Genomic DNA, 23,001 nt, shown 5'->3' on the forward strand with positions numbered 1-23,001 from the left:
GGTCAAGGCTTCTGGGTGGCTTGGAGGGCTGGGGCAGAAGGGGAAGCCCTTGCGGGTGGATTTTCCAGGAGCAAAACATTTCAGGATCTCTACCTTTCTTCATGACCTCCGGAAGGATGGGCTTTGTGCTGATATCTGCCATGCTGTGTGGGATGCCAGGGATTCTGTTTCCCTTTGGCTTCTAACACGCTTCTTCTCTCTCTCTATCTCCCTTTTCCTTTCAGACCCAGCAATCGTCAATGGAGTATATTGGTCCGAATCCCTAAACAAAGTTTTTGTAGATAACTTTGATCGTGACCCGTCTCTCATATGGCAGTACTTTGGAAGTGCAAAGGGCTTTTTTCGGCAGTATCCAGGTGAGTATTCCTGCACTGACAGCTATGATTCAGATTATTGATCCTGTAATATTTTTCTTTAGGGCTAAGGGTAAAAGTCTTTCTATTCCCTTAGAAGAATATGAAAGATTAAGTTCAAATCTATTATCATCAGGGTGCAGGGGAAGAATGGCAAGATGGCATCTGAACATGTGGGTACACATAGCATTGACCCCACGATCCTCTCTGGACCTGCCATGGCTTTGGCATCTTTCTCAACAAAGTAATTCATAGAGCTGCTACCAAAATTGTAACTGGGTGTGAAATGTACCATATTTAATCATTCTGGACAAGTGTTTGGTTTTAGTACTATTACTACTGCCATTATTATAGTAATAATTGTTATTGTTACTAAGGGAAAAGCAAGTCATACTTGGGCAGAGTTAAATTCTGATTAAAATGTGTAAAAAATAGAAAATTGGAACTTGGGTTTCCCCACCCCAGAGCTGGCTCACCTTGGAGGAAGAGGTTGAAATGCCAGAGCATGCTGATGGCAGCAGCCCCTCCACCAAGGCCCTGCAGCAGCACACAGCGTGGGTGTGTCAGAGTTTGTCCATCATGCCTGGGAACAGGTGTTCCTTCTGGAGCCTTCCCAGGCCTCTGCTTTGCAATAGTATTTTAATTCTGGCTTGGTTTGAATTTTAATTAAAAAGGGAAGTTTTAATTTTGCTTACAAGTTGTGGAAACAGGACTTGGGGCTGCAATTGTGCCAGCATCACAGCTGTAGAAATTAACAAGCTCAACCTAAAAGAAGGAAAAAACACCCTGCATAATCTGGGAGCAATTAAGTGAAGTCTTTTATGTTTTCATTAAGTAAGACTAGGCACCTGATGTCTTACCACTTTGAGGCACAGAGACTGCTGGCCTCCGCCTGGAGGAGCTGTTTGCCCTACGCATGGCATCTGCACCTTGAGACTTGCCCGCCAGGGTGTCTGCTTTGCCACATTATCCAACATCTCCCAAGAGCCATGTTCAGCAGGGCACACAAGCTTCCTCCTGGAGCTCACAGAAATTTAAACAATAAGCATCCTATTAAAGATAACGTTATAATAAACAGTGGACTATTAAAGTTCCATTGTCACCAAATTGCAATCTCCTTGATACACTGAACAGAAAACAAATTTGCTGCAGATGTTGCTGAAATGAGAGCAAGTTCCCCACTTTGAGGCACAGAGACTGCTGGCCTCCGCCTGGAGGAGCTGTTTGCCCTACGCATGGCATCTGTACCTTGAGACTTGCCCGCCAGGGTGTCTGCTTTGCCACATTATCCAACATCTCCCAAGAGCCATGTTCAGCAGGGCACACAAGCTTCCTCCTGGAGCTCACAGAAATTTAAACAATAAGCATCCTATTAAAGATAACGTTATAATAAACAGTGGACTATTAAAGTTCCATTGTCACCAAATTGCAATCTCCTTGATACACTGAACAGAAAACAAATTTGCTGCAGATGTTGCTGAAATGAGAGCAAGTTCGGGAGGCTGCTCTGTGTGGGAAGCCACGAGGCATCTAATTGTCTTACAATATGGCATTTGGATGAGGGTGGGACAGAAAGTAGAAACCAAAAGTTATCTGTCATCACTGCCAGCAGGAAGCCCTTAAACTGTGGTCATCAGGACACTGGGAAATAAAGGGAATCCTCATAAAAGGTTTATGTAATAGGGGAGATTAATTTACATTCGAGGTTTTTATCAATCAGAACAGTTGGCTCAGAAGTGCTTACAATTCTTTTATGACATTTTTGGCAGGATTTTGACTTTGTGAAATGTGTATATCTTTAATACGTTAGTAAAGACATGGGGCTCAGTCCTCCAAAGGTGTTTCACTGCCCTGATAAATGTAATGTGGTCACTCAGCTCTTGTTTCCTGGACATAACACGATTGGAAGAGTGATCATGAGCATTTTTGCTAGGATATTTTTCTTTTCAGGATGCTTCTTTCCATTTGTAGAGCAGTAGGATATTATGAATCAGTGGTAAGTGTGCATGTCCTGAAGTAGAAGGAATCTTTTTTCATTATTACATTTGTACATCCTGAGTTCTGGCTTCATACCAAGTGCTGTGTGAGCCCTGAGGATAAAGTGGTGAACTAGACAGAAGAGGTCTCTGTCCTTCTGAAGCTCTCATATGGGGAAATGCATTTATCAGTACTTCGGCTACAAGTGACAGAAGCCCAGTTCAACTAGGTCCAGCAAGAAACACATGTATTGGCTCATGCAGTTCGAAATCTAGGGAGTGTGCTATCGGGGGGACATGGCCGGATTTCAGTACTCAGCAATGTCACTTGGATTTTGAATCTTTCCTTCCTTCTCTCATTTCCACCTTCTTCCATTCTGACCTTGTTTCACTGGCAGGTGACTCCTCGTGATGGGGAGCATGGCTGCAGACTTGCGGATTTCTCACTTAGGGTCCCAGGGTAGGAGAGAGCATCTGTCACAATAGTTTGAACAAAAGTCCAAAGATTAGCGTGGTCTGGGTCACATGTCCACCACTGAAGCCAGGGGGACCAGACAGTGGGTAGGGTCAGTCATCTGAAACCATGGGACTAGACAGGATTACTGTGGCCTTGCCTGGAGTGGAGTCCTAAGGGAAGGGGCATTGGTGAAGGAGCACCATGGGGAAAGAGACAGGTGAACAGATCATCGTGGTATAGTGTGCTTCATGCTAAGATGGGGGAGAGAGAAGGTGGTGGAGGGTCACTGAGAAAGAACACCAATCCCTTTTTCTCAGGGTGGGAGAAAAGAGTTCCCAGAAGACTTTCAGTAATCATTAGCTTAGAAGCATACCTGTGATGATGATGTCCATTTCTGCATGGATTCACACATAGGCTCCACAAATGCAACTTAGGTCCTGTGGGCATGTGACAACTCCCTCGTGCTGTCCTAAAGAACTTTATGCTGTGGTGGAAATGTTCTGTATCTACTCTGTCTAATGTGGTAGCCACTGGCTACTGTGGCTATTGAGCACTTGAAATGTGCCCAGTGAGGCTGGGGAATTGAAATTTGAATTTTATTGAACTTTAATTTAAATTTGAAATTAAATAGCCACATGTGGCTAGTAGCTACCGTTTGAATAGTATAATGCTATAGGAATCAACTTTTGTAGTCTGATACCCAGTTTCCCAGGTACCAGTCTTATTGTTCAGTGCCTGCATTGCAAAAGGGTCTCACTGAGCAGAGGACTGCAGTGAGGCTCTGTGGTTCTCACCTTACAAAGAATGAATTCTAGCCTGAAATCCTGAGCCATCAGGCTTCCATTCCTATCTCCTCTACTAGAATGTCTGCCCCCAGGAGGAGAGACATTTGTGTTGTCCCTCACTCTGTCACCAGCAGCAAGAGTAACATGTTGTAGGTGCTCAGTATGTATTTGATGAATGAGCAAAGCACTGAGTAGATCAAATTCCACCAGGTCTACTGTCTCCCATCACACCAGCAGTAGCAGCCTTCTCTCCTCAGATACAATAGAGCTACTGGCTCGATGGGGAGCTTGTAGGTGCTCAGTATGTATTTGATGAATGAGCAAAGCACTGAGTAGATCAAATTCCACCAGGTCTACTGTCTCCCATTACACCAGCAGTAGCAGCCTTCTCTCCTCAGATACAATAGAGCTACTGGCTCGATGGGGAGCTGGTCCCTGGCTGCAGTCTGGTGGAGGCTTGGTGACCCAGCAGGGAGCTGGCACAAATATAGTACAGAGCCATACTCCCTTTCTTTTCCCATTGATCCCCTTTCTCCAAGTCCTCCTAGGCAACTGCCCTTCCCATCATGGTGCTCGTTGAGTCCCGGACACTGGATATCCCTCTTCTATTGGCCAGTACCTCAGGATGCCTCATGACTATCTCATTCTAGTTAGTAGGGTTCCCCAGGCTTACCATCTGCCAGGAAGCAGAGGATCATACCTGCACAGTCAGTCCTTTTCCTGTGAGGCTTGACCACTTCATCATTTTATAACCTTCTGTGAGACGTGATTTCTACCTGGCTCCTGGGTGAGGCCAACAGTGCTAGTTCATCCTTTATGTCTGGCCAAGTGTTAACTTTATCCAGAATCATATGGCTGGCTGACAGTTCTCTGTACCTACTTGTCCTTACCTACATAGAGAGAAAACTGTGTCTGTACATCATGGACAGGTCAATATCTAATCAAACACAGGACACCAGTTAGGTTCATACATGATATTAAGAAGCGTCAGTCCCATCCCCAACATCAGACTCCCACTCTTCTAGAGCCACGTCATGGGGGCTTGTGCATCCAGAATCCTTGATGACCACAAAGAGAATTGATTTTCTTATCCTTGTGCCATGATTTGGCTGCCATAGGAAGGTGAAAGCTGGTTTGTAGCTATAGCCATGAAGAAGGAGATAGCTAAGTAAAGAACTCCCTTCAAGTCTGGACTCATGCTGTTTGCTAGTTTCACGTTCAGGTTCTGTGCACAGCATTACTTTGTGTTCATTCTCTTGCCCACCTTCCTCACAAGGCTCAGGTTTGGTGATAGGGAAAGTGTGATTAGTATTAGGGTTCTCTTCCTTGGCCAGCTCAATGATACTACCCAATAAAAATGATAATGGAAAATCATAATTCATAATTTTCATAGCAACTCTCTTGTCACATACTCATGTATCATTGTGCATAATCTTTCAAGAGATTAAGGAAGATGGCATTTGGTTGAATGAAGGAGTTCTTTTTAGAGGAGTGCATAGCCAAGACATTTAAAGGCCAAATTTGACTCTGGCTCAACTCACACTAGATTCTAGAGCAGATATTTTAGATCTAAAGTTACACTGGAAGGTACATATTTACACTTTAGATTATGGACCAATTATACTTATGTTTTGAGGAAGCAATTGAGCAGCACCTATTCAGTTAGGGATACGCCAACATGACCTACCTCTTGATTTTACTTCCTTTCTTTCCACATCATTCTGGACTTTTTGCTTTCAAATAGGGAAGAGAAATGCCCTGTTGCAATGGGATAGTTCAAGTGCAAGGTCGTGGAGCTGGTTTAGATGTCATTGGCAGTGCCTGGGAGGCTGCATGGAAAACACTTTGCACTAAAGAGAAGAGAAGCAATGGGCTAAGGCAGCCTTTACTGAGGTGGGGAGAAAGGGGGAGCTCAGAGCCAAGCAGAAATAAATCCAGAGGGCAAAAGATGTTTAGAGTTTTACTGTGCTATTTCTTGTAGTCCTTCGTAGTTGTATTAGTCTCAAACCTTGTTGCCACATGGAATTATGTCGGTGGCATGAGGCTCGACCTTTAGACAATCTTGTATTGGGCTCTGCTCTGTTGGCCCTACTGTTCATTTTTATGTGCTAAAAGAGAATGTGAAGTCATATGTTGTCTTAGATGAAATTAATTTCCTTCCAATATTAGTTTGTAATGCCTGTGGGAGAGAAACTGTGGAATATAGTAATGTTGCACAATATTTTAAATACACTCACAGTTGAGCACTTGCATTTGCAGTTGAGATTTCAACATTATTTTCAGTTTCACCTATGGATCTGCCAACGTTCTAGAAACCCTCTGAAAGCTGTGGAAGGCAGGCTAGCATCACTGACGCTGACGATGGAGCATAGAATGCCTTGGAGAGAAGGCAGGATGGCAGCTAGCTGTGCTACTGAGCTGCATTGTTCCACTCCATCCAGCCTGGGTGGGATTCCAAAAGGCACACTGGCACTTCCAGAAGTTACATGGCTTGTAGGGTGCTTCTTGGGATAAGTGACAATTCCTTGTATCTCAACTATTGAAGATGAGCCAACTGTTCTTCCTATGAGATTTGAAGTTGCTTGAACATTTTCAAAATATCTGTGTGAACAAAAAGTTATATACTAAAAAGTTGTTATATCTTGGGAGAAGGTTTCCTGAAGTTTGTCTCCTAATGCATTTTTCTGTCAGATTCTTGGAGGAGGAAGGGCTTCATGGTCAAGTTATTTTGGCAAAATACTGTGTCGGGTGTCCCTGACATAAAAGGAATTCAAGATGCACTTGAGCAGATTAAAGACCTTCAGATGTTCCTCCTGTGACATAGAAACTAGTTTTGCTTTTGTTCACTTAGGTCATGTTAACATTCTGTAACTTCTCACAGAAATGCCCGTGTAAGGAAAGGAATGACAGCGTGGGAGTTGGGAGAACAGGTCTCAGTCCTAACGGGACGCCTCAGGAAAATCTGAGGATTTTGGCACAGATGTCAGGATTGGGCAAGATGATCCCCCAGGGCTTATCCAGCTCAGACTTTGAGTCAAAGTACGATGGTTATTGTAACATCCAGGGCAGCCGTGTCTGGAACTGCCTGGAGGTACTGTCTTCATCCCCCCACTCAATGCATTCCTTGTGTCCTGGCAGTGAGAGGCCTGGGCCTCCAGTTCCTGCTGCCACGCGGGCTCCTTTCCTCTGGCATGGACATTCTCTGTGCACGGCCACACCAGCATCCCTTCAGTTGCTCGAATTGATGTACTCTTCTCAGTCTGGGGACCTTTGCACATGTTGTTCTCTCTGCCTGGGGTTTCTCCTCTACCCTGTCACCAGCCCTCACTCTTGTTTAACAAGTCCTACCCATATGTAGTAGGTTGAATAGTGTCCCCCAAAATTCATGTCCACCTGGAGCCTCAGAATATGACCTTAGTTGGAAACAGTCTTTGCAAGTGTAATTAGTTAAGTTGAGATGAGATTATACTGGATCAGAATGACTGGTGTCCTTCCAAGAAGAGGAGAGGACACACAGACACAGAGGGAAGACAGTGAAGTGAGGACTGAGGCGGAGGTTGGAGTGATGTAGCCATCAGTCCAGGAAGACCGAGGATTGCCAGGACTAGCCAAAGCTGGAAGAGGCAAGGAAGGATCTTACCTAGAGCCTTCAGAGGGAGCATGGCCCTGCTGACACTTGACCTTGGACTTCTAGCCTTCAGAACTATGAGAGAATACATTTCTGTTAAGCCACCCAGTCTGTAGTACTTTGTTACAGCAGCCCTAGCAAAGTAATGCACTGTCATTTTGCTTTCAGCTCAAAGGTGCCTTCCTCATGTTAGGGATTAGAATTGGCTTTGTACACTAACATAGCATCAGGTGCTTCTCCCTTGTGGCATCTCTGGTAGTTGTGATTTCTTATCTAGTGTCTGCTTCCCTGCTGATTGGGAGGCTTCCTGAGGGCCAGCACAAACCAGATCCATCTTTCTCAGTCACTGCTGTCTGTCTCTTCTCCCTTGTGGCATCTCTGGTAGTTGTGATTTCTTATCTAGTGTCTGCTTCCCTGCTGACTGGGAGGCTTCCTGAGGGCCAGCACAAACCAGATCCATCTTTCTCAGTCACTGCTGTCTGTCCACCGACTGGCAGAGTGCTTGCCCATGTGATGATGATTGCGACTAGCAGGCAAAAGGCTCTGGGTCATTCCATTTGATCCACTTTCATACTAGAGTTATATTCCTTACTGGTTTTCCCAGCAGACTAATTTCATATAAACTTTTCAAAAAGCACCAAGTTTCAGCAAAGCCTGGGAAGAGTTACAAACCCATGTATAAGAAGATGGTCTCGGGCCGGCCTGGTGGTGCACTGGAGAGTGCGCTGCTTGGGAAGCGCGGCGGTGCTCCCGCCGAGGGTTCGGATCCCATGTGGAGACCGGTTCCCGCTCACTGGCTGAGTGCGGTGCGGGCGCAACACCGAGGGTTGCGATCCCGTCACCGGTCAGAAAAAAGACAAAAAGGAAAAAAAAAAAAAAAGAAGATGGTCTCAATCCAAAAGGAGATCATTTGAGCATCATTAATTCCTTCTCCCAGGCACCGACCTAAATGTTGGGGCCATAAAAGAGAATAACGTATTTCTGCTCCCTGTGGAGCACACAGTGACGGGCTGTGATGGGGAGGAAGGACAGCAGAGCCAGAAAACGGTGGTGGGTGATTGCAGTTTACACAGGTGTGGCCATGATCTGAGAACACTCACAACAACTCAACTCAAGAAGCATCCTCTGAACACCTACCATGGCCCAGCACATTTAGAAAACAAAAAAATAAAAAAATTCTCTTTACACTGGACTCAAATTCTTTGTGGAATTACGCCTTGGAACATTGCCTCTCCTCACCAGGAGTATGACTTCACTGTGTCAAGACTGTGCCATCCTAACTGTATGTGGCTTTACACAAAGCAGTGTGTCAGATATGTTTTAAATAAACTGCATTCTTGTCCCTTGGTGTACAATATCATGTCAGTTATATGTTATCTTTATTACCTAATGGTCTTCAATTGGCAATAGCTTCTCATACTTCTATTTTCTTATTTCTTATAGGGAGCTGTTTAAATTAGGCACATGTGCAGGTGGGAAATGTAGGTACAAAGAGGACAGAATGAATTATCTCCTTGCATTCCCAACTGCCATCTCAGGGTTCTCTGTGTAATCATTCAGGGATGTTATCTTAAGCGCATGCCTGTTAGTAGCCCAGTGTGGTCTGGAAAGCTGGCCATTGTTAATTGGAGGATCTTAATGCTACAATCTGAGTCAGGATTTTCTCCTGTGAAAATAATTTTTCATTTTTATTTTCTTACCTCCACAGTTTGTTTCAAACCCTCCATTCCTAAGCAGCACTGATGGTAGAAAACAATGATTTTCTATCTTATTTTTAAGCAGCAAATGCCTTTCATTTTAAATGAAATTGTACGCTTAGAAACATAGAGAATGTCACTGTTTGATATATCCTGACTGGTTTGCAAACCACTAGACTAAGGATGATGGATCTGATCTTACACATGGGGAAAACTCCCCAGGCTTCAGGACCTCAAATTCAAACTATTATGCAGCATAATTAGAGCATTTTTATTTCATTTCAGTGTGGAAAACCAGACCAAGATTCCTGGTTTTAAAAACAGGAGTGAGGAGAGAAGAGACCTGTGTATATTCTGAGATGGACGCGTTGTATCACATGCTTCCCACCCCCCCATGCTGTAGACATTACTTCACCCGAGTCCAAGGGTGGAGTCTGATCCTGCCCAGAGGTCTATGAATGATGCCACCAGGTCCGATGACTTGCTGGCTGGTGAGAAATGACCTTGGCTACCTTTATCATCAGCTAAGGAAAGGGGCTGGTATCACGTCCTCTTTTGAGGGACAGCATGATACTAACATAGTCTCCATTCTCCAGCAGGCCTTAGGAGCAACTGAGCTACGGCTGTGCTTGCTACAGGGTTACAGCCTATGAGCTCTTCCCAAAGTTGGTGATGGAGCACGTGATGGGCTCTAGGGTTGGTCTTTGCATGTGATTTTTCACCCTGTCCATTCAATCAGCAAAGCAGAGCAGCCTTAAAATGCTGTGAATAAATATTTGAAGTTTCTGGGTTTCTTATAACCCCATTTTTCTTCTAGGGATTAAATGGGAACCAGATGAGAATGGAGTCATTGCCTTTGACTGCAGGAACCGAAAATGGTAAGCAGTGGTTAAACCTCTCAGTTATTTTTTAAAGAGAAAACTAGAAGAGAGGTGAGGATTTATTTTTACTTAATCTTCCCCTGACCTAGGTACATCCAGGCAGCGACTTCTCCAAAAGACGTGGTCATTTTAGTTGACGTCAGTGGCAGCATGAAAGGACTCCGTCTGACCATCGCGAAGCAAACAGTCTCATCTATTTTGGATACATTGGGGGATGATGACTTCTTCAACATAATTGCTGTGAGTGCAGCCGTTTTGTGCTTTTTTTGCACTTTGGGTTCATTTGATCTTTTAGCATCAACCAGTTAACATTGTCATTGCTATGGAACTCATGTCATCTAGATGCCAGAGGTCAGTCCCTTGTCAGTTCACTGAATCACGGACAGTGGAGGGACTTTTGGAGAATGGGAATGCAGTTCAGCCCATTCCCTCTTTTAAGCTAGCATGTAGTCATTGTCATCTGGAGGAGTAGCACCAGATTTGGTATTCCTGGGGAGCCAACCTTTTCAGAACCTTGGGGAATAGACCTAGCAAGATTTTCCTTAAACTGATAGTTTCTCACATGGAGATTAAGTTAGATTAGCCTGATGATAAAGATAGTAATAATAATAATGATGAAATGACTAATACGTAGAGAGCAGTTTATGGCTCACAGAAAGTTTCTCACATGGAGATTAAGTTAGATTAGCCTGATGTTAATGATAGTAATAATAATAATGATGAAATGACTAATACGTAGAGAGCAGTTTATGGCTCACAGAACACTTTATCTCAGTTTCGGAAACACAGGTGGCATTTATTAGGCCCCGACTGTGTGCCTTACTCCTCCTGTTTGTATGATCTTTGTTTCTCATAGCAAGTCCAGGAGGTAGGAGGTGGTCTGGGCATATTCTCAAGTGATGATGCTGAGATTAAGAGAGAGTCAGTAACTTATCCAAGGTTACACGGCTGGGAAGTGGGAGATCCAGGGAGCACGCTGAGGCCAGGCAGTTACCTGTGGCCTGGAAACAAGAACTTGTTCAACTGTCCACCTCCAGTTCTTTTTCTTCTTCTTTTCAACTCTTTGGGATGATTTTCATCCTATCCCTTATGTCCCTCCCACTCTCTTTCCAAAGACTGACTTCACAATGAGCCGGATTCTCTTCTGTGAGTGCTTAACCAGGTGCTCGTGTGTGCTGCATGCTTGTGCTTTGCCATCCCACATCTATTTGGGGCATGAAGTGGTTGCAGTAGGTGATGGAGGCAGTGTGGTGAGGGGGACAGAGCATGGGTTTTGGAGCCAGGACTAAGTTTTGAATTCTTGCTCTGCCACATACAGCTGTGTGTTTGGGGCAAATAACTTTAATCTGGGCAACAGCCCTCTCAACTGTGAGGGACCTTGTTGAGCAGGGTTGCTGCCAGGATTATCTGAGCTGACGCACCAGTGTCAGGCTGGTGCTCAGGACTCTCTCAGCCAGTGTTAGGATATGAAGTAAGATGGTACTTTGCAAATGCTGTTCCTGTGGTCTGCAGGCCTTTGCCAGACCCTTGAGCAGAGGATCTAGTCTCGGAACCCTATATCTGGGCAGCCTTCCGTGTGGGCATGAGACCCACTTGTATTGGCTAGGCAGAGGACACGAGTGTTTAAGTGACACTGGGATTGCAGAGCAGATTGCTTGAATTAGTGTCCTGTCTGCATGCTTCTTCTGATGAGACTCTCAGAACAGAAGGGCATGACTGCAGTGAAACATGATTTATAGGGAGATTTTTAAAAGCCTTGAAGAGGAAAGGGAAGAGCAAGAGAATAGTAAATTCCTTGGAAACAAGGGTTAGTTTTGTTCATTCATGGGTGTATCCCCAGCACTGAGGACAGTGCTTGTGAATAGCAGGAGTTTAAATGTTTGTTGAGTGAATGACAGCAGCTGCCATCCATAGAGTGCCCACTGTGTGCAAGCCTTTTGCTAAGCGTCCTCTGCAGATTGTTTCACTGACCGTTCACCCCAGCTCTGTGCCATGTGGTATGGAGACAGAAACACGAAGTGGCAGAAGTACCTGTCTCAAGGTCACACAGCTAGAAGAAGTGGCACACTGAAGATTCAGACACTGTCCTACTTTTGTAGGTGATGTGCTCAACCATCACCTCTGAAATTATGTGGCCCCTGGAAACAGTTCTTTGGAAGGAGACTTTCAGATAGTTAGAACTTAGGGTTTTCTGACCAAGAAAAATTACTCTAGTCACCAGCCTCGTTGTGAATATGTAAATGTGCCCAATCCCCACACATCCTGAAGCATTTACAGATAAGAAGCAGCTAATTTGAGACTATCTTTCTTATTAATCTTTAATTACTCATTACAGAAATATCAGAAATTCGCATAGGAAGAAGAGCTAACTAATTACATCGTGAATCCTTTATCAGTCAGGATTTATTGTTCTGTTAACAAAACCCATTGATTGAAACAATCTATGTAAGTTCATTAAGATCTACAAACAGTATCAACTCAATAATGAAGAGAGGGTTGATTAAGATAATTAAAAGTAGGCATGCCAGTTATTACAGAATAGTTAAGAAAAGAATTTTTTCCCCCAAATTGTCCCCGTATATAAAGAAACCCTTAGAGGTCCCATTAGCCTTCCCTGTACATCTGTTTGTTAGTTTTCAACATAAATGATCAGCTTCAAGACTATTTACATAATTATTTTGACAGCTAGAGAGAAACTGAACTATTAAAATTTGAAGCCTTTATAGTAAAATCATGAACTCTGTTTGCCTAATGGGTAAAGGATTGGTCAGGTATGTTAGTGAATTTATATTAGAAGACCGAGGTCATAATGGACCATCAATTAACAGTAACGTTTGATGGTTTTTTAATGTAGGCAACATATGTAAGAATTTTAAACAATTCAGAAATGTTCTCATTCCCTTTCTATTTGGCATATATTCTTCTAAATTTTTCTAAGTATATGCACACACATAATGTTTTTGCAAAAATAGAATCATATTTTACAGAATATTCAGCAACTTGCCTCTATACTTGTAATGCAGTTAAATGTGTTTGAATGGCAGGGCATTTCATCACATATAGTTGATGTAAATTATTTAATCAACCCCCCTTTGCTGGACATTATACTAATACCAATCTTTTTCCCACTCAAGAGTCCTGCAATAAATGAACTCTTCCCTGTATAGAATACACTGAAGGGAATGCATGTATTTTTGCAGGGTTGAGTGTGCTTCTATTAAATAAAATCTAGAAGTGAAATTGCTGCACCAAAGAGTATGCTCTTAAGTACTACCAAAATGTCCACCAAGCAAGGTAAACATTATGTTTATGCACTTACCAACCGTTTGAGGTTCTAAATCATAGTAGATTCATAGTTAGCAAATTTTCATATGCATTCCCTTGTATTGTCTGTCTCTCCCAACCCTCAGTGTTTCACCAATTTAGCCTGGCTGTATATCTCTTCTTTTCCTCCACCACCTCCTGCTTCCACCCTGACATACTTCCTCTAGTAACATGGCATGGGTTTTCTCTCAATCTGTTTAAAATGGTCACATGCCTCCAGTCTAGAGGGCGATCCAACTGCAGGTTCTTATAAGTGCAGGGGATGGGACACTTGCAACCATATCCAGAATACCCTGCAAATCTGGGTGCATTGTTCTCAGGCTGGATTCCATTTATGCAGTGAGAGAAGGAGGAAGGAGTTGACATCCAAGGAGGAAGATGTCAGTTTCAGGTTGTAGGGCCTCCCCCACCACGAGAAGGAGTCCAGTGTGTCTAGAGCATATTGGGGTGGGGGTGGAGTGGGATAGATGGTGATGGTGAAAAGAAGGGGCTGGATTGAGAGAGGCAAGCCAGACCAAACAAGCCTGGCCAGCCATGTGGAGGAACTGGGACACTGTCTGGAGGCAGTGGAGGGACACGGAAGGAGTTTCAGCTTCTGGGTGACATGTCGAGATGATCCATAAAGTCTCTCCCTTCTTAGGTCTTTCCTCAGCCTTTTTTTTCAGGCCACTGGTCGTCTTCTGTTAGGCCTGAAAGCTGCGTTGCTTTCGTCCAAGTCCAGCTTCCAACATTCAGCAGCGTGCAGATTACTCAATATCATCCAGAACCCATAGTCACTGATCCTCCATTGTCCCATCTTTGATCCGTCTTCTGTTAGGCCTGAAAGCTGCGTTGCTTTCGTCCAAGTCCAGCTTCCAACATTCAGCAGCGTTCAGATTACTCAATATCATCCAGAACCCATAGTCACTGATCCTCCATTGTCCCATCTTTGATCTGGACTTACGTGAACCAACATATGATATGATTTTACACTAATGTGGACTTGTATGGATCTTGGTGGGAGAGACCAGCCCTTTGGCGTTGTTTTCAGATTCTTCTCCAATATTCTCTGGCCATTCATTTAATGAAAGTTACAACCTGCCTTTTCTATTTTAGAATATCATTAACATTCCCATCGAGGAGTTTGCTGTGTCTTTCAAAGGAGAGATGCAGGGAATGCTTACAGAGATTGGGCAAGAGGAAAAAGGGAGATAGTAGTATGCCCCTTGTTGTCAGAGTGTAGAGTTTGGTGGTTGAAGAGGGCAAAGGGAAGGACAGTTCCCTTGAGGACAGAGGAGTGGGATGTAGTCTAATACCCATTTTTATTTTTGGATGGATCATTGCATGTCACAGATAAGAACTTTTTATCATGAAAAAGAAAAGCAGACATTATCTTCAGATGTAATGAGCATATTATTTTACTAATAAAAGTAAGAAGAAGTGGTTCATGATTACTCCACGATGATAACATGAGCAAATTTTGCCAGTGTTTTATGTCCCTGGCACATTGTAGGTGCTCAGTTAATATTCAATGAGCAAATAAAGGAACGGGGAGTTCTGCTGCACCATCTAGGCTCACAGTCCGCCAAAGACCCAGGTCATTGTGGCATGGAGTGGGACAGTGTGCTGCCAGGCACTGTGGATTTCTATCTTGGGCACTTAGACAGTCACATGTACCTGATGGTGCAGCACCTTGTCCCCAACAGAGTCAGAGTCCCTGCTCTCCAGTGGAGGACAGGGGCATGTGATCTCTGCTCCCAAAAGTGGGCCACATTGCCATTGCCCACACCACCCCCTTTCTACTTTGCAAGTAGCAGAGGATGTCATTTGTTGGTCTTTCCATTTATTTAGCACACCTCACACACGCATATATGTTTTACTCTTCCTTGTGCACCTGTGCGTGTGCACCCTGGTGCCTTCTTTGTCTTTCTTCCATGCTGGACTCTGTGTTGACTGTTGAATTATCTCACTTATCCTCATAGTGGGTTCATGAGAGCAGTGCAGTTAGAATCCCTGTTTCCTAAACACAAAAACTGAGGCGCCAAGAGCTGAGATGTCTTGGCTGAGATCACCCAGCTAGCGTGTGGCAGAACCAGGATCAGAACCCAGGCCTGTCTGTCTTGGCTGCTTTAGCTCTACTGCTCTATCCTCATGCAAATGAGAAGGGGAAAGCAAACCAGGAAGGAGAAGTGGGGAAGAAACTAACAGTGACTGAGACTCTGAGTGTCATGTGGCAGTTTCTAAGCTCTGTAAGGGGCAAAAGTTGTTTGTCCACCTCCTCACCGTGTGCTTAGGAGGCTTGGCTGGACTATCTCCAGGACTGCTGGGCCCTCTCCTCCTGCGAAGAGACTCGTCCCATTTCCCAGAAATTTGCCAGAAGGACTAATCGCTTTGGCAAGAGCGGGAGGTTGGTTGCCCCTGTAGGGTTCAGTTCTGGTGGTGGGAGGGAGTGACAGCAAATGACAGAAGGAAGTTGCATCTGGCCGGTGATGATGAGCTCTGCTTCCTTTTCTTCCACGGACCACTGATATCAGATTGTTTAAGCAGGGATGAAGGAGAGCTATTTATAAGGCCATCGTGTCTTAGGACCAGAGGTGATCAGATCTTCAGTTATAAATGGATATAGCTCTCCTACATTGTTACTTCACAAAATAGAAATCTAGGGAACATCCACAAAAATGCAGAAACTGAAAACCTTCCACACGGAGAACTACTAGGAGTCTGGAAGCAGCTACAGGTGCAGGGCATCCCTGGTGTCCCCCTTGGGAGGGGCCATTGGGTAGCAAGGTAAGCATGTGCAGCCAACAGGCCTCCATGGCACAGCTGTCTGGAGCACACCGTTCCTTTAGATGTACAGCCGAGCCCACTTCCTCTAGTGATACAGACCAGATTACTCAGCATAGCTTTACCCTGATGTAGTCAAGGGAAATTAGTCAACTGCAAGCTTGGATGATGCCACTAACAAGCTGGCTGGGGTTCAGAAGAGCAGATTCCTTCTCTGTGGCCACAGCACATGCAGTGATGGTGAGCATGGTTTTGATTACTGCACATGTACCTCCCTGATGAGGGCAAGAAGTTCTTGCTCTTCTTTCCTTTTAAGCCCTCTCTGCAGTCCCCCACATGCACAGCCTTTACATTAGCAAGGCAGTTTCAGGTTTGTTGCCTCACTGGATCCCTACAGAGAGATCTGGAAGGTAAAAGAAGGTGAATTAGCCCATTTTTATGCATAAGAATCTGGAATCAGAGAGGTTTAGTGATTTCCCCAAGGCTACATGGTGAGTACAGGGCAGAGGCAGGACTTAGACCCAAATGTCCTGACTCAAAGCTCAGACTGTCCAACCCGAATCAACTTTGAGAGTGTATATTAAGTAGAATGCTAATGACATATTTAAATTTACCTGGAAAATGGAGCGATAAGAGGAAGAAGAACCAAGGTGGGAACCTCAGCTAGGAAAGTTTTGGGCTATAAATTACAGAACAGCTGAACAAAGCTTGCTTCCACATACAGGCATCTAACAAGTGTATGTGTGAAGCCTGGAGGAGGATAGCTACAGTCTTGATACAGTGGTTCTGCAATGTCATCAAGGACCCGTGCTGGCTGCAGCTTCCTGCTCTGTCTTCCTTGGCTTTGCCTTCCATTCTTTGTCTTGTCACCTCATGGTTGCAACATGGCTGCCACAACTCCACAATAGCATCCCAAGCAGGAAGGAAGGAGCAGACACAGAGGAGTTTTCCTTTAATGGCAGGAAAAAGTTACATTGAAACTCCCCAGAAAACTTCCCCTTAGGTCTCATTGGCTGTGAATGGGTCATTTGACCACTGCTAGCTGCAAGACAGGCCATGGAAGCATGTATCCAGCAGAAGGGAATTGGATAGCTTTGCTTGGCTAGGGCCAGTTATGCTTCAGGCCTTAGGAATGGGCATACTGTCACCCTAAATCAAATCAATCAGCAAGGGAAGTGAAGGACAGGGGAGTGGCTGTTTTCTCACCACTTCCAGTGTTAGTCCAATACAGACTGAAGAAGTTCTTCTCCATGTTGGACTGTGCAATTTCCTCCCAGGTTCAATTGTTCCTGGTTCCATTTGTTGACTAAAATCCCACTTTCATTTCTTAATGGTTCATTTCAGAACTGCAAAAATATATTTTTCCCATGCCTCATCAGAAGATATTTAAGCCCTAAGATCATTGGAATATAATATTTCAAATGCTTTTGTATGACCAGGAAAAAAGTCTAAAGAGGGGGTAAAAGTCAAACTGATGGGGAAGTATGGAGGCTTGGGGACTAGAGAGGAGTCGTGGGGGGCTTTGAGGTCCTCAGGTGAGTGGCTGTGAGGCCAGACTGCCTGGGTTTGAATGTGGAATTTACCTCTTACTTATTCCCTGGTGACATTGGTCAAATGAATCATTCTTGCCCTGCCTCAGATTCCCCATCTGTAAAGTGGAGTGATGGGAAATACTTACCACAGAAGGCTGAGATAACCTGTGAATGAAGTTTAGCTGTGCCTAGATGAAATACTCAAGAACAGTTAATTGCCAATGTTGGTATTATCACTACTCCCACTTGCTTAGTGAGCCTCTCTGCATACAAAGCCTGATGTATTCCTGTTGCTGTTGTACTAGCTGCAGGTCTGGCCCCTCTTCGATCTGTCCCTGCAGTGTGTCCAGACTGACTGCCCCAAGCTCACCTCTTTATTTCACTTACTCCCCTTTTCCAAGCCCTACCATGGTCCTCGTTGGCCACAGTCTATAAATCCAAACTCCTTTGCCAGACTTTGTTCAAGAGCTGGGCTCGTTCTAGTCTCCTCCTTCAGGAACCCTGGATTGCTTTGGCCACTAAACTGGAAACACCATGACACTCTCATTGAACAAATGGTTATGGGGCACCATTTGGGCCCAGCTCTGTGCTTGCCCTAGGGAATGCACTGAGGGACCAGATGTGGACCCTGATGATGTGGCCCCACCTTGTCGTGGGGGATCCAAGCAATAGGAATTAGAATTTACAGGCAGTATACAAGAGAGGGGCCTGACCTGGTGCCTAACCTGCACCAGAGGCTTCTTCCCGGGGGAGGTGGGAATGAGATGACCTAGAGGATGGACAGGAGGCAGCCAGAGAGAGGAGATGCCAGAGCCAGGGCCCAAGGCAGAGGAAAAGACAGCAGCACATGTCAGAGAATAGGAAGAGAATTAGGGCTGTCCAGAATAAATTTTTGGAGAGGGCTAATGAGTGAAGATGCTGCAGTGGTCAGCAGCGGCAAGTGTCCAGAGCCCCTTAAAGCCCTGGGAAGATTCATCTGTATAGAAATGGGGAGCTGTGAACAGGGTTGACAGAGGTGACATGGTCAGATTTGTTTGGAAGGACAAGCCTAGCTACAGTGCAGAGAACCAGGCTTGATGAGAGAAATGAAGAGTAGAACACCCAAATTTCCACTTCCTCATTGTGAGCTTCGGACAAGAATAAAGGTTCATATTCTGGGTATTCTGGGATTAAAAGTGGTGGGAAGGTAGGCATTGGCAACATGTGGAAGATGGTGTCACTGTTCACAAGCAGTGCCATGATCAACCAGAGTGACCGGAGAACATCAGGAACATCCTTTGCTCCACTCTGCCCTCACTTCTGTGGACTGGCAAATGTATGCCTTGGTTCCACGAAGCCACAGACAAGAGCTGGAGCTGTTTCCACCCAACTCTGGGATGCTGCTCAGATTCCACCAGAACCGTGGGCTACTGGCCAGCTCAGGGAGGCCCCAGTGTTTGTCTGGAGCCACCCCATTACAGTTAACAGTGTGCACCGGAATCCTGTCATAGTCCGGCCCAGGCTCTAAATGTTTCTCCCTCAAATAAGAACAGAATAACGTCTGTTTTTAGCACTCGATCACAGTTTTCTACAGGGGTACTCATGCAGAAAGTCACCTTATGTGAGTAAATTGAGCTGTGATTGTGCTGATTTTTTGTTTGTTTGTATATATCCTTAAATTATTAAGAAGTACCCTTTAAGTCCTTAATTTAATGCTTCCCATTGGCTGTTTCTTCCCTTTGCAGTATAACGAGGAGCTTCACTACGTGGAACCATGCCTGAATGGAACGCTGGTGCAAGCCGACAGGACAAACAAGGAGGTAGGGCTTGCCGCTGGGTGGGACGTCCGGGCTCATGGCACACTCCTGTCTCCCTCACAGTGATAGTTTACAATAAATCTGTCTTAATTAGAAAAAAAACCAAAAAAACAAAAAAAAATTCCTCATCTAATGTACTGCCCTTTCATTGAGGCCCTTTGAGCCCCAATGTGTAGAATATTTATTAAGAGTCACAAATAGAATCATGGTACTGAAATAATGACATTGAGCTCAGATGCTTGCTGATTCTGAAACAAGTGCATTGACTTTTTTCCTCTTGCTCTAAGCACACCGTCTGTTGTGCTTGACACTTACGTTGGCACCGTCGAAAGAATATAGCTCTTATTGAAATTTCAAAAAAAAAAAAGCTGAACCCACCCGTTCCACACCTCATTGCACTTCTTACAGTTGATGAAATAATCTCTAGGGTAGCTGTTAGGGTAACTTGCCTATTGATTAGAAGGTAAGTTTTACAAGGATAGGGCTGGTCTTCTCACTATTGTATCCTCAATGTTCCAAGCATTGCCTGTTCCATGAAAGAATATAGCTCTTATTGAAATTTCAAAAAAAAAAAAGCTGAACCCACCTGTTCCACACCTCATTGCACTTCTTACAGTTGATGAAATAATCTCTAGGGTAGCTGTTAGGGTAACTTGCCTATTGATTAGAAGGTAAGTTTAACAAGGATAGGGCTGGTCTTCTCACTATTGTATCCTCAATGTTCCAAGCATTGCCTGTTCCATAGATATTGCAGAACAAAAGGAGGACATGTTAAAGAAGAATCTTAGGAAATTGGACAGGAGTTTCCCTTCCAGTTGGAGCATTCCAGGAAAATTTCTGAACCAGACTTCTATAAAATTAACCCTGTTTCCCTTTGACTGCCTTTAAATTTGTCAGTACAACCACCACAGCCACCACTATGCCACCCCTACAGGGCCAGTTGACAATTTAAGTTGAAGGTAAAGCTGTGGCTACTCCTGGGACTCAGAGCTGCCATTGTCCATGATGTTTTACTGTCCCTGTCACAGAGGGCTGTTCTTCTGGAGAGCAGACCCCCACAGAGTAGGGAAAGTGATGGTCAAGGTAGCCTTTTGTGAGGCACGGTGCGTGTGATGGAGAATCTCCTGGCCCAAATGGGTCGTGGTAGTGGTGCTATCTTAGATGCTGGTGGTAGAAGCACTTGGTCTGCGTGTCCCTGAGGGAGTGTGCAACAGAGGATTGGGAGACATTCATTCCAGTTGGAACCCAGAGTGAGAAAAAAAATTATACCAGAGTTAATATCTGAGCTTCAATTTGAGGGGGAAGAAGCACCATAACAAGCTTCATTTTTAGGAGGGAGAAATAAGTGCATTGTAGATTGAAGAAGAAGTGTATCCTGGGAATGTTGATTCGTGATTATTTTCTAGGCTAAGGAAGGGAAAAATGACTGACATCTATAGTCAGATTTCTCCAGGAGCTTTCCCCTTATTTGGCCATTGCCTGGGTGAAGATTCTACTCCCTTTCAAATATTATAGCATTGGAATGTACTCCAGAGCCTCAAATAGTTATCCGATGATAGTGTTTACAACATTAAACAGAAAAGATGATTAAATGATCAAAGCCTTCCTTCAAGTGGCTTCCCAAAGGCAGTGTGATATTTGGAGGTATAAAGTTTTTTATGACTGAAAAAATTGTTAGAGGAGATGGGCTAGAATTTATTTAAAATTGCCTTTGAATTTATGGATGTTGAAGACTGGAGTAGTTTCGAATATAAAAATTAATCCAGGCTTCTGATTCTGCCAATATGGAGTAAAGCCACATTCCAGTCAGGTTCTCCCCCTTCTAACTAAAAAAACTGAACAAAACACAAAAAACAAATGTAGAAAGGCTCTAAGAAGTAGAAATGAGAAGGTGTAGTGCCTAGGGCCTTTGGGACTTAAATACATGGAGATGAGTTCCTGGGATTTTCTTATTGACTCTTGTATATCTTGACTAGAGCATTTCAGAAGCCTCCCACCTGGACCAACAACAGGCATAGACAAAAAACAAAACAAAAAACAAACAAAAAACTCCCAGGAAATCCTGTTCTCTCTAGCCAAAGGACCACGGAAAACATTTGTGACAATACCTTTCCTCCTTTAGCCAAACACCAATGGAACAATCATAAACCAACCCTCCGTGGTTTCAGTAGGGCCAAACAGGAAGTTGATCTTCCACCCCACTTATACCACTCGGCCTTTATGCTGTACCTCAGGAGAGACTGACTGCTAAGAAAAAAATTAACTAGGACTCTGAGTCTCATAATATAAAACCCATAATGCCCAGAATGTGATTTAACAAAAAATACCTTACCCCCAAAACCAGAAAAATCGTAACATGAATGAGACAAGACAATCAACATAAGCCAATATGACATAAATCAAATTTTGGACTTGTAAAACTGCTTCAACAAGCAAGTAGGAATTCTCTTGAAACAAATGAAAAAATAGAAAAATCTCAGCAAAGAAACGGAAGCTATAAAATAGAGCCAAATGAAAGGTATAGAACTGAAAAATACAGTCACCAATATAAAAAGCTCACTGGATCAGCTCAATAATAGAATAAGGAGGACAGCGGATAGAATCAATGAACTTCAGGACAGATCGATAGAAATTGCCCAGTCTGAGCAACGGAGAGAAAATAGACTGGAACAAAATGAACAGAGTCTCAGGGACATGTGGGACAACAACAAAAGAGTTAATATCTATAACATCAAAGTCTGAGGACAGAAGAAAGAGAATGGGGCTGAATAAGTATTTAAAGGTACATTGGATGAACCCCAAGTTGGGGAAAGGCATAAACATATGAGGGTACTTCAAAAAGTTCATGGAAAGATTCATATTATCTTTTAATTCTATTTTTCCACAAACTTTTTGAAGTGCCATCCTACATGTTTAAGAGGTTGAGAAAACTCCAAAAAGGATAAACCCAAGTAAATCCATGTCAAAACACACCAATATGATTAGACAAAAAATCTTGAAAGCAGCTAGAGAGAAAGGACACATTACTTATTTGGAACATCAATTTGAATGACAGCAGATTTCTCATTCATGAATTTATGGAGACTAGAAGAAAGTAGCATAGCATTTTTCAAGTACTGAAAGAAAAGAACTGCCAGCCCAGAATTCTACATCCAGTGAAAATATCCTTCAGGAATAAAGAGGAAACAAAGGCATTCTCAGATAAAGGCAAACTATGATAACTTGTTGCTGGCAAACCTATCCTTAAAGAGTGTATAAAGAAAGGAAATAACAGAAGAAGGCTTGGAACTTCAGAAAGGAAAGAAGAACATTGGAATGGGTAAAAAATAGGAGTATTATAGGAGAGTATTCTAATTCTCAGGAGGCTCTTAAATCATAGTTGATAGTTGAAGCAAAAATTATAACACTATCTGCTGTTGTACCTAGTGTTTGTTGAGGGAACACTTAAGACAATTATATTTTTGAAGTGTGGAGGGTAAAGGGACCTAAATAGATGTAAGGTCTCTACAACTCAGTAGAAGCAGTAAATGCTGATACCAGTAGACTCTAATAAATTACATATTTATATTGTAAAACCTAGAGCAACTACTAAAAAAGCAATACAAAGTAACTCATTAAAAAGTAACTCATAGGGGGCTGGCCCGGTGGCGCACTGCTACAGTGCGCCGCTTGGGAAGCGCGGCAGCGCTCCCTCCGAGGGTTCGGATCCCACATACAGACTGGCCACTCACTGGCTGAGCGAGGTGCGGGAGCGACACCGAGGGTTGCGATCCCGTGGCCAGCCCCGGACCGGTCTGGGCGGGACACCG

At 43.9% G+C, this 23,001-nt stretch overlaps 1 protein-coding gene across 1 annotated transcript in view; it reads left to right on the plus strand.

Moving 5' to 3' along the window:
* The window catches only part of LOC103592515 (voltage-dependent calcium channel subunit alpha-2/delta-3), a gene marked incomplete at both ends in the record, with an annotated part of 280,594 nt that overhangs the window by 207,297 nt on the left and 50,296 nt on the right, over positions 1–23,001 (plus strand). Inside the window, 4 exons of the mRNA XM_008575267.1 lie at positions 225–356; positions 9,714–9,774; positions 9,867–10,017; positions 19,121–19,195. Of these exons, the coding sequence (XP_008573489.1) occupies positions 225–356; positions 9,714–9,774; positions 9,867–10,017; positions 19,121–19,195 (419 nt within the window). The remainder of the gene's footprint in view (positions 1–224; positions 357–9,713; positions 9,775–9,866; positions 10,018–19,120; positions 19,196–23,001) is intronic.

The sequence above is a fragment of the Galeopterus variegatus genome, unplaced genomic scaffold (assembly GCF_000696425.1).
Source record: "Galeopterus variegatus unplaced genomic scaffold, G_variegatus-3.0.2 Scaffold1165, whole genome shotgun sequence".
In the NCBI taxonomy this organism is placed as follows: Eukaryota; Metazoa; Chordata; class Mammalia; order Dermoptera; family Cynocephalidae; genus Galeopterus; species Galeopterus variegatus.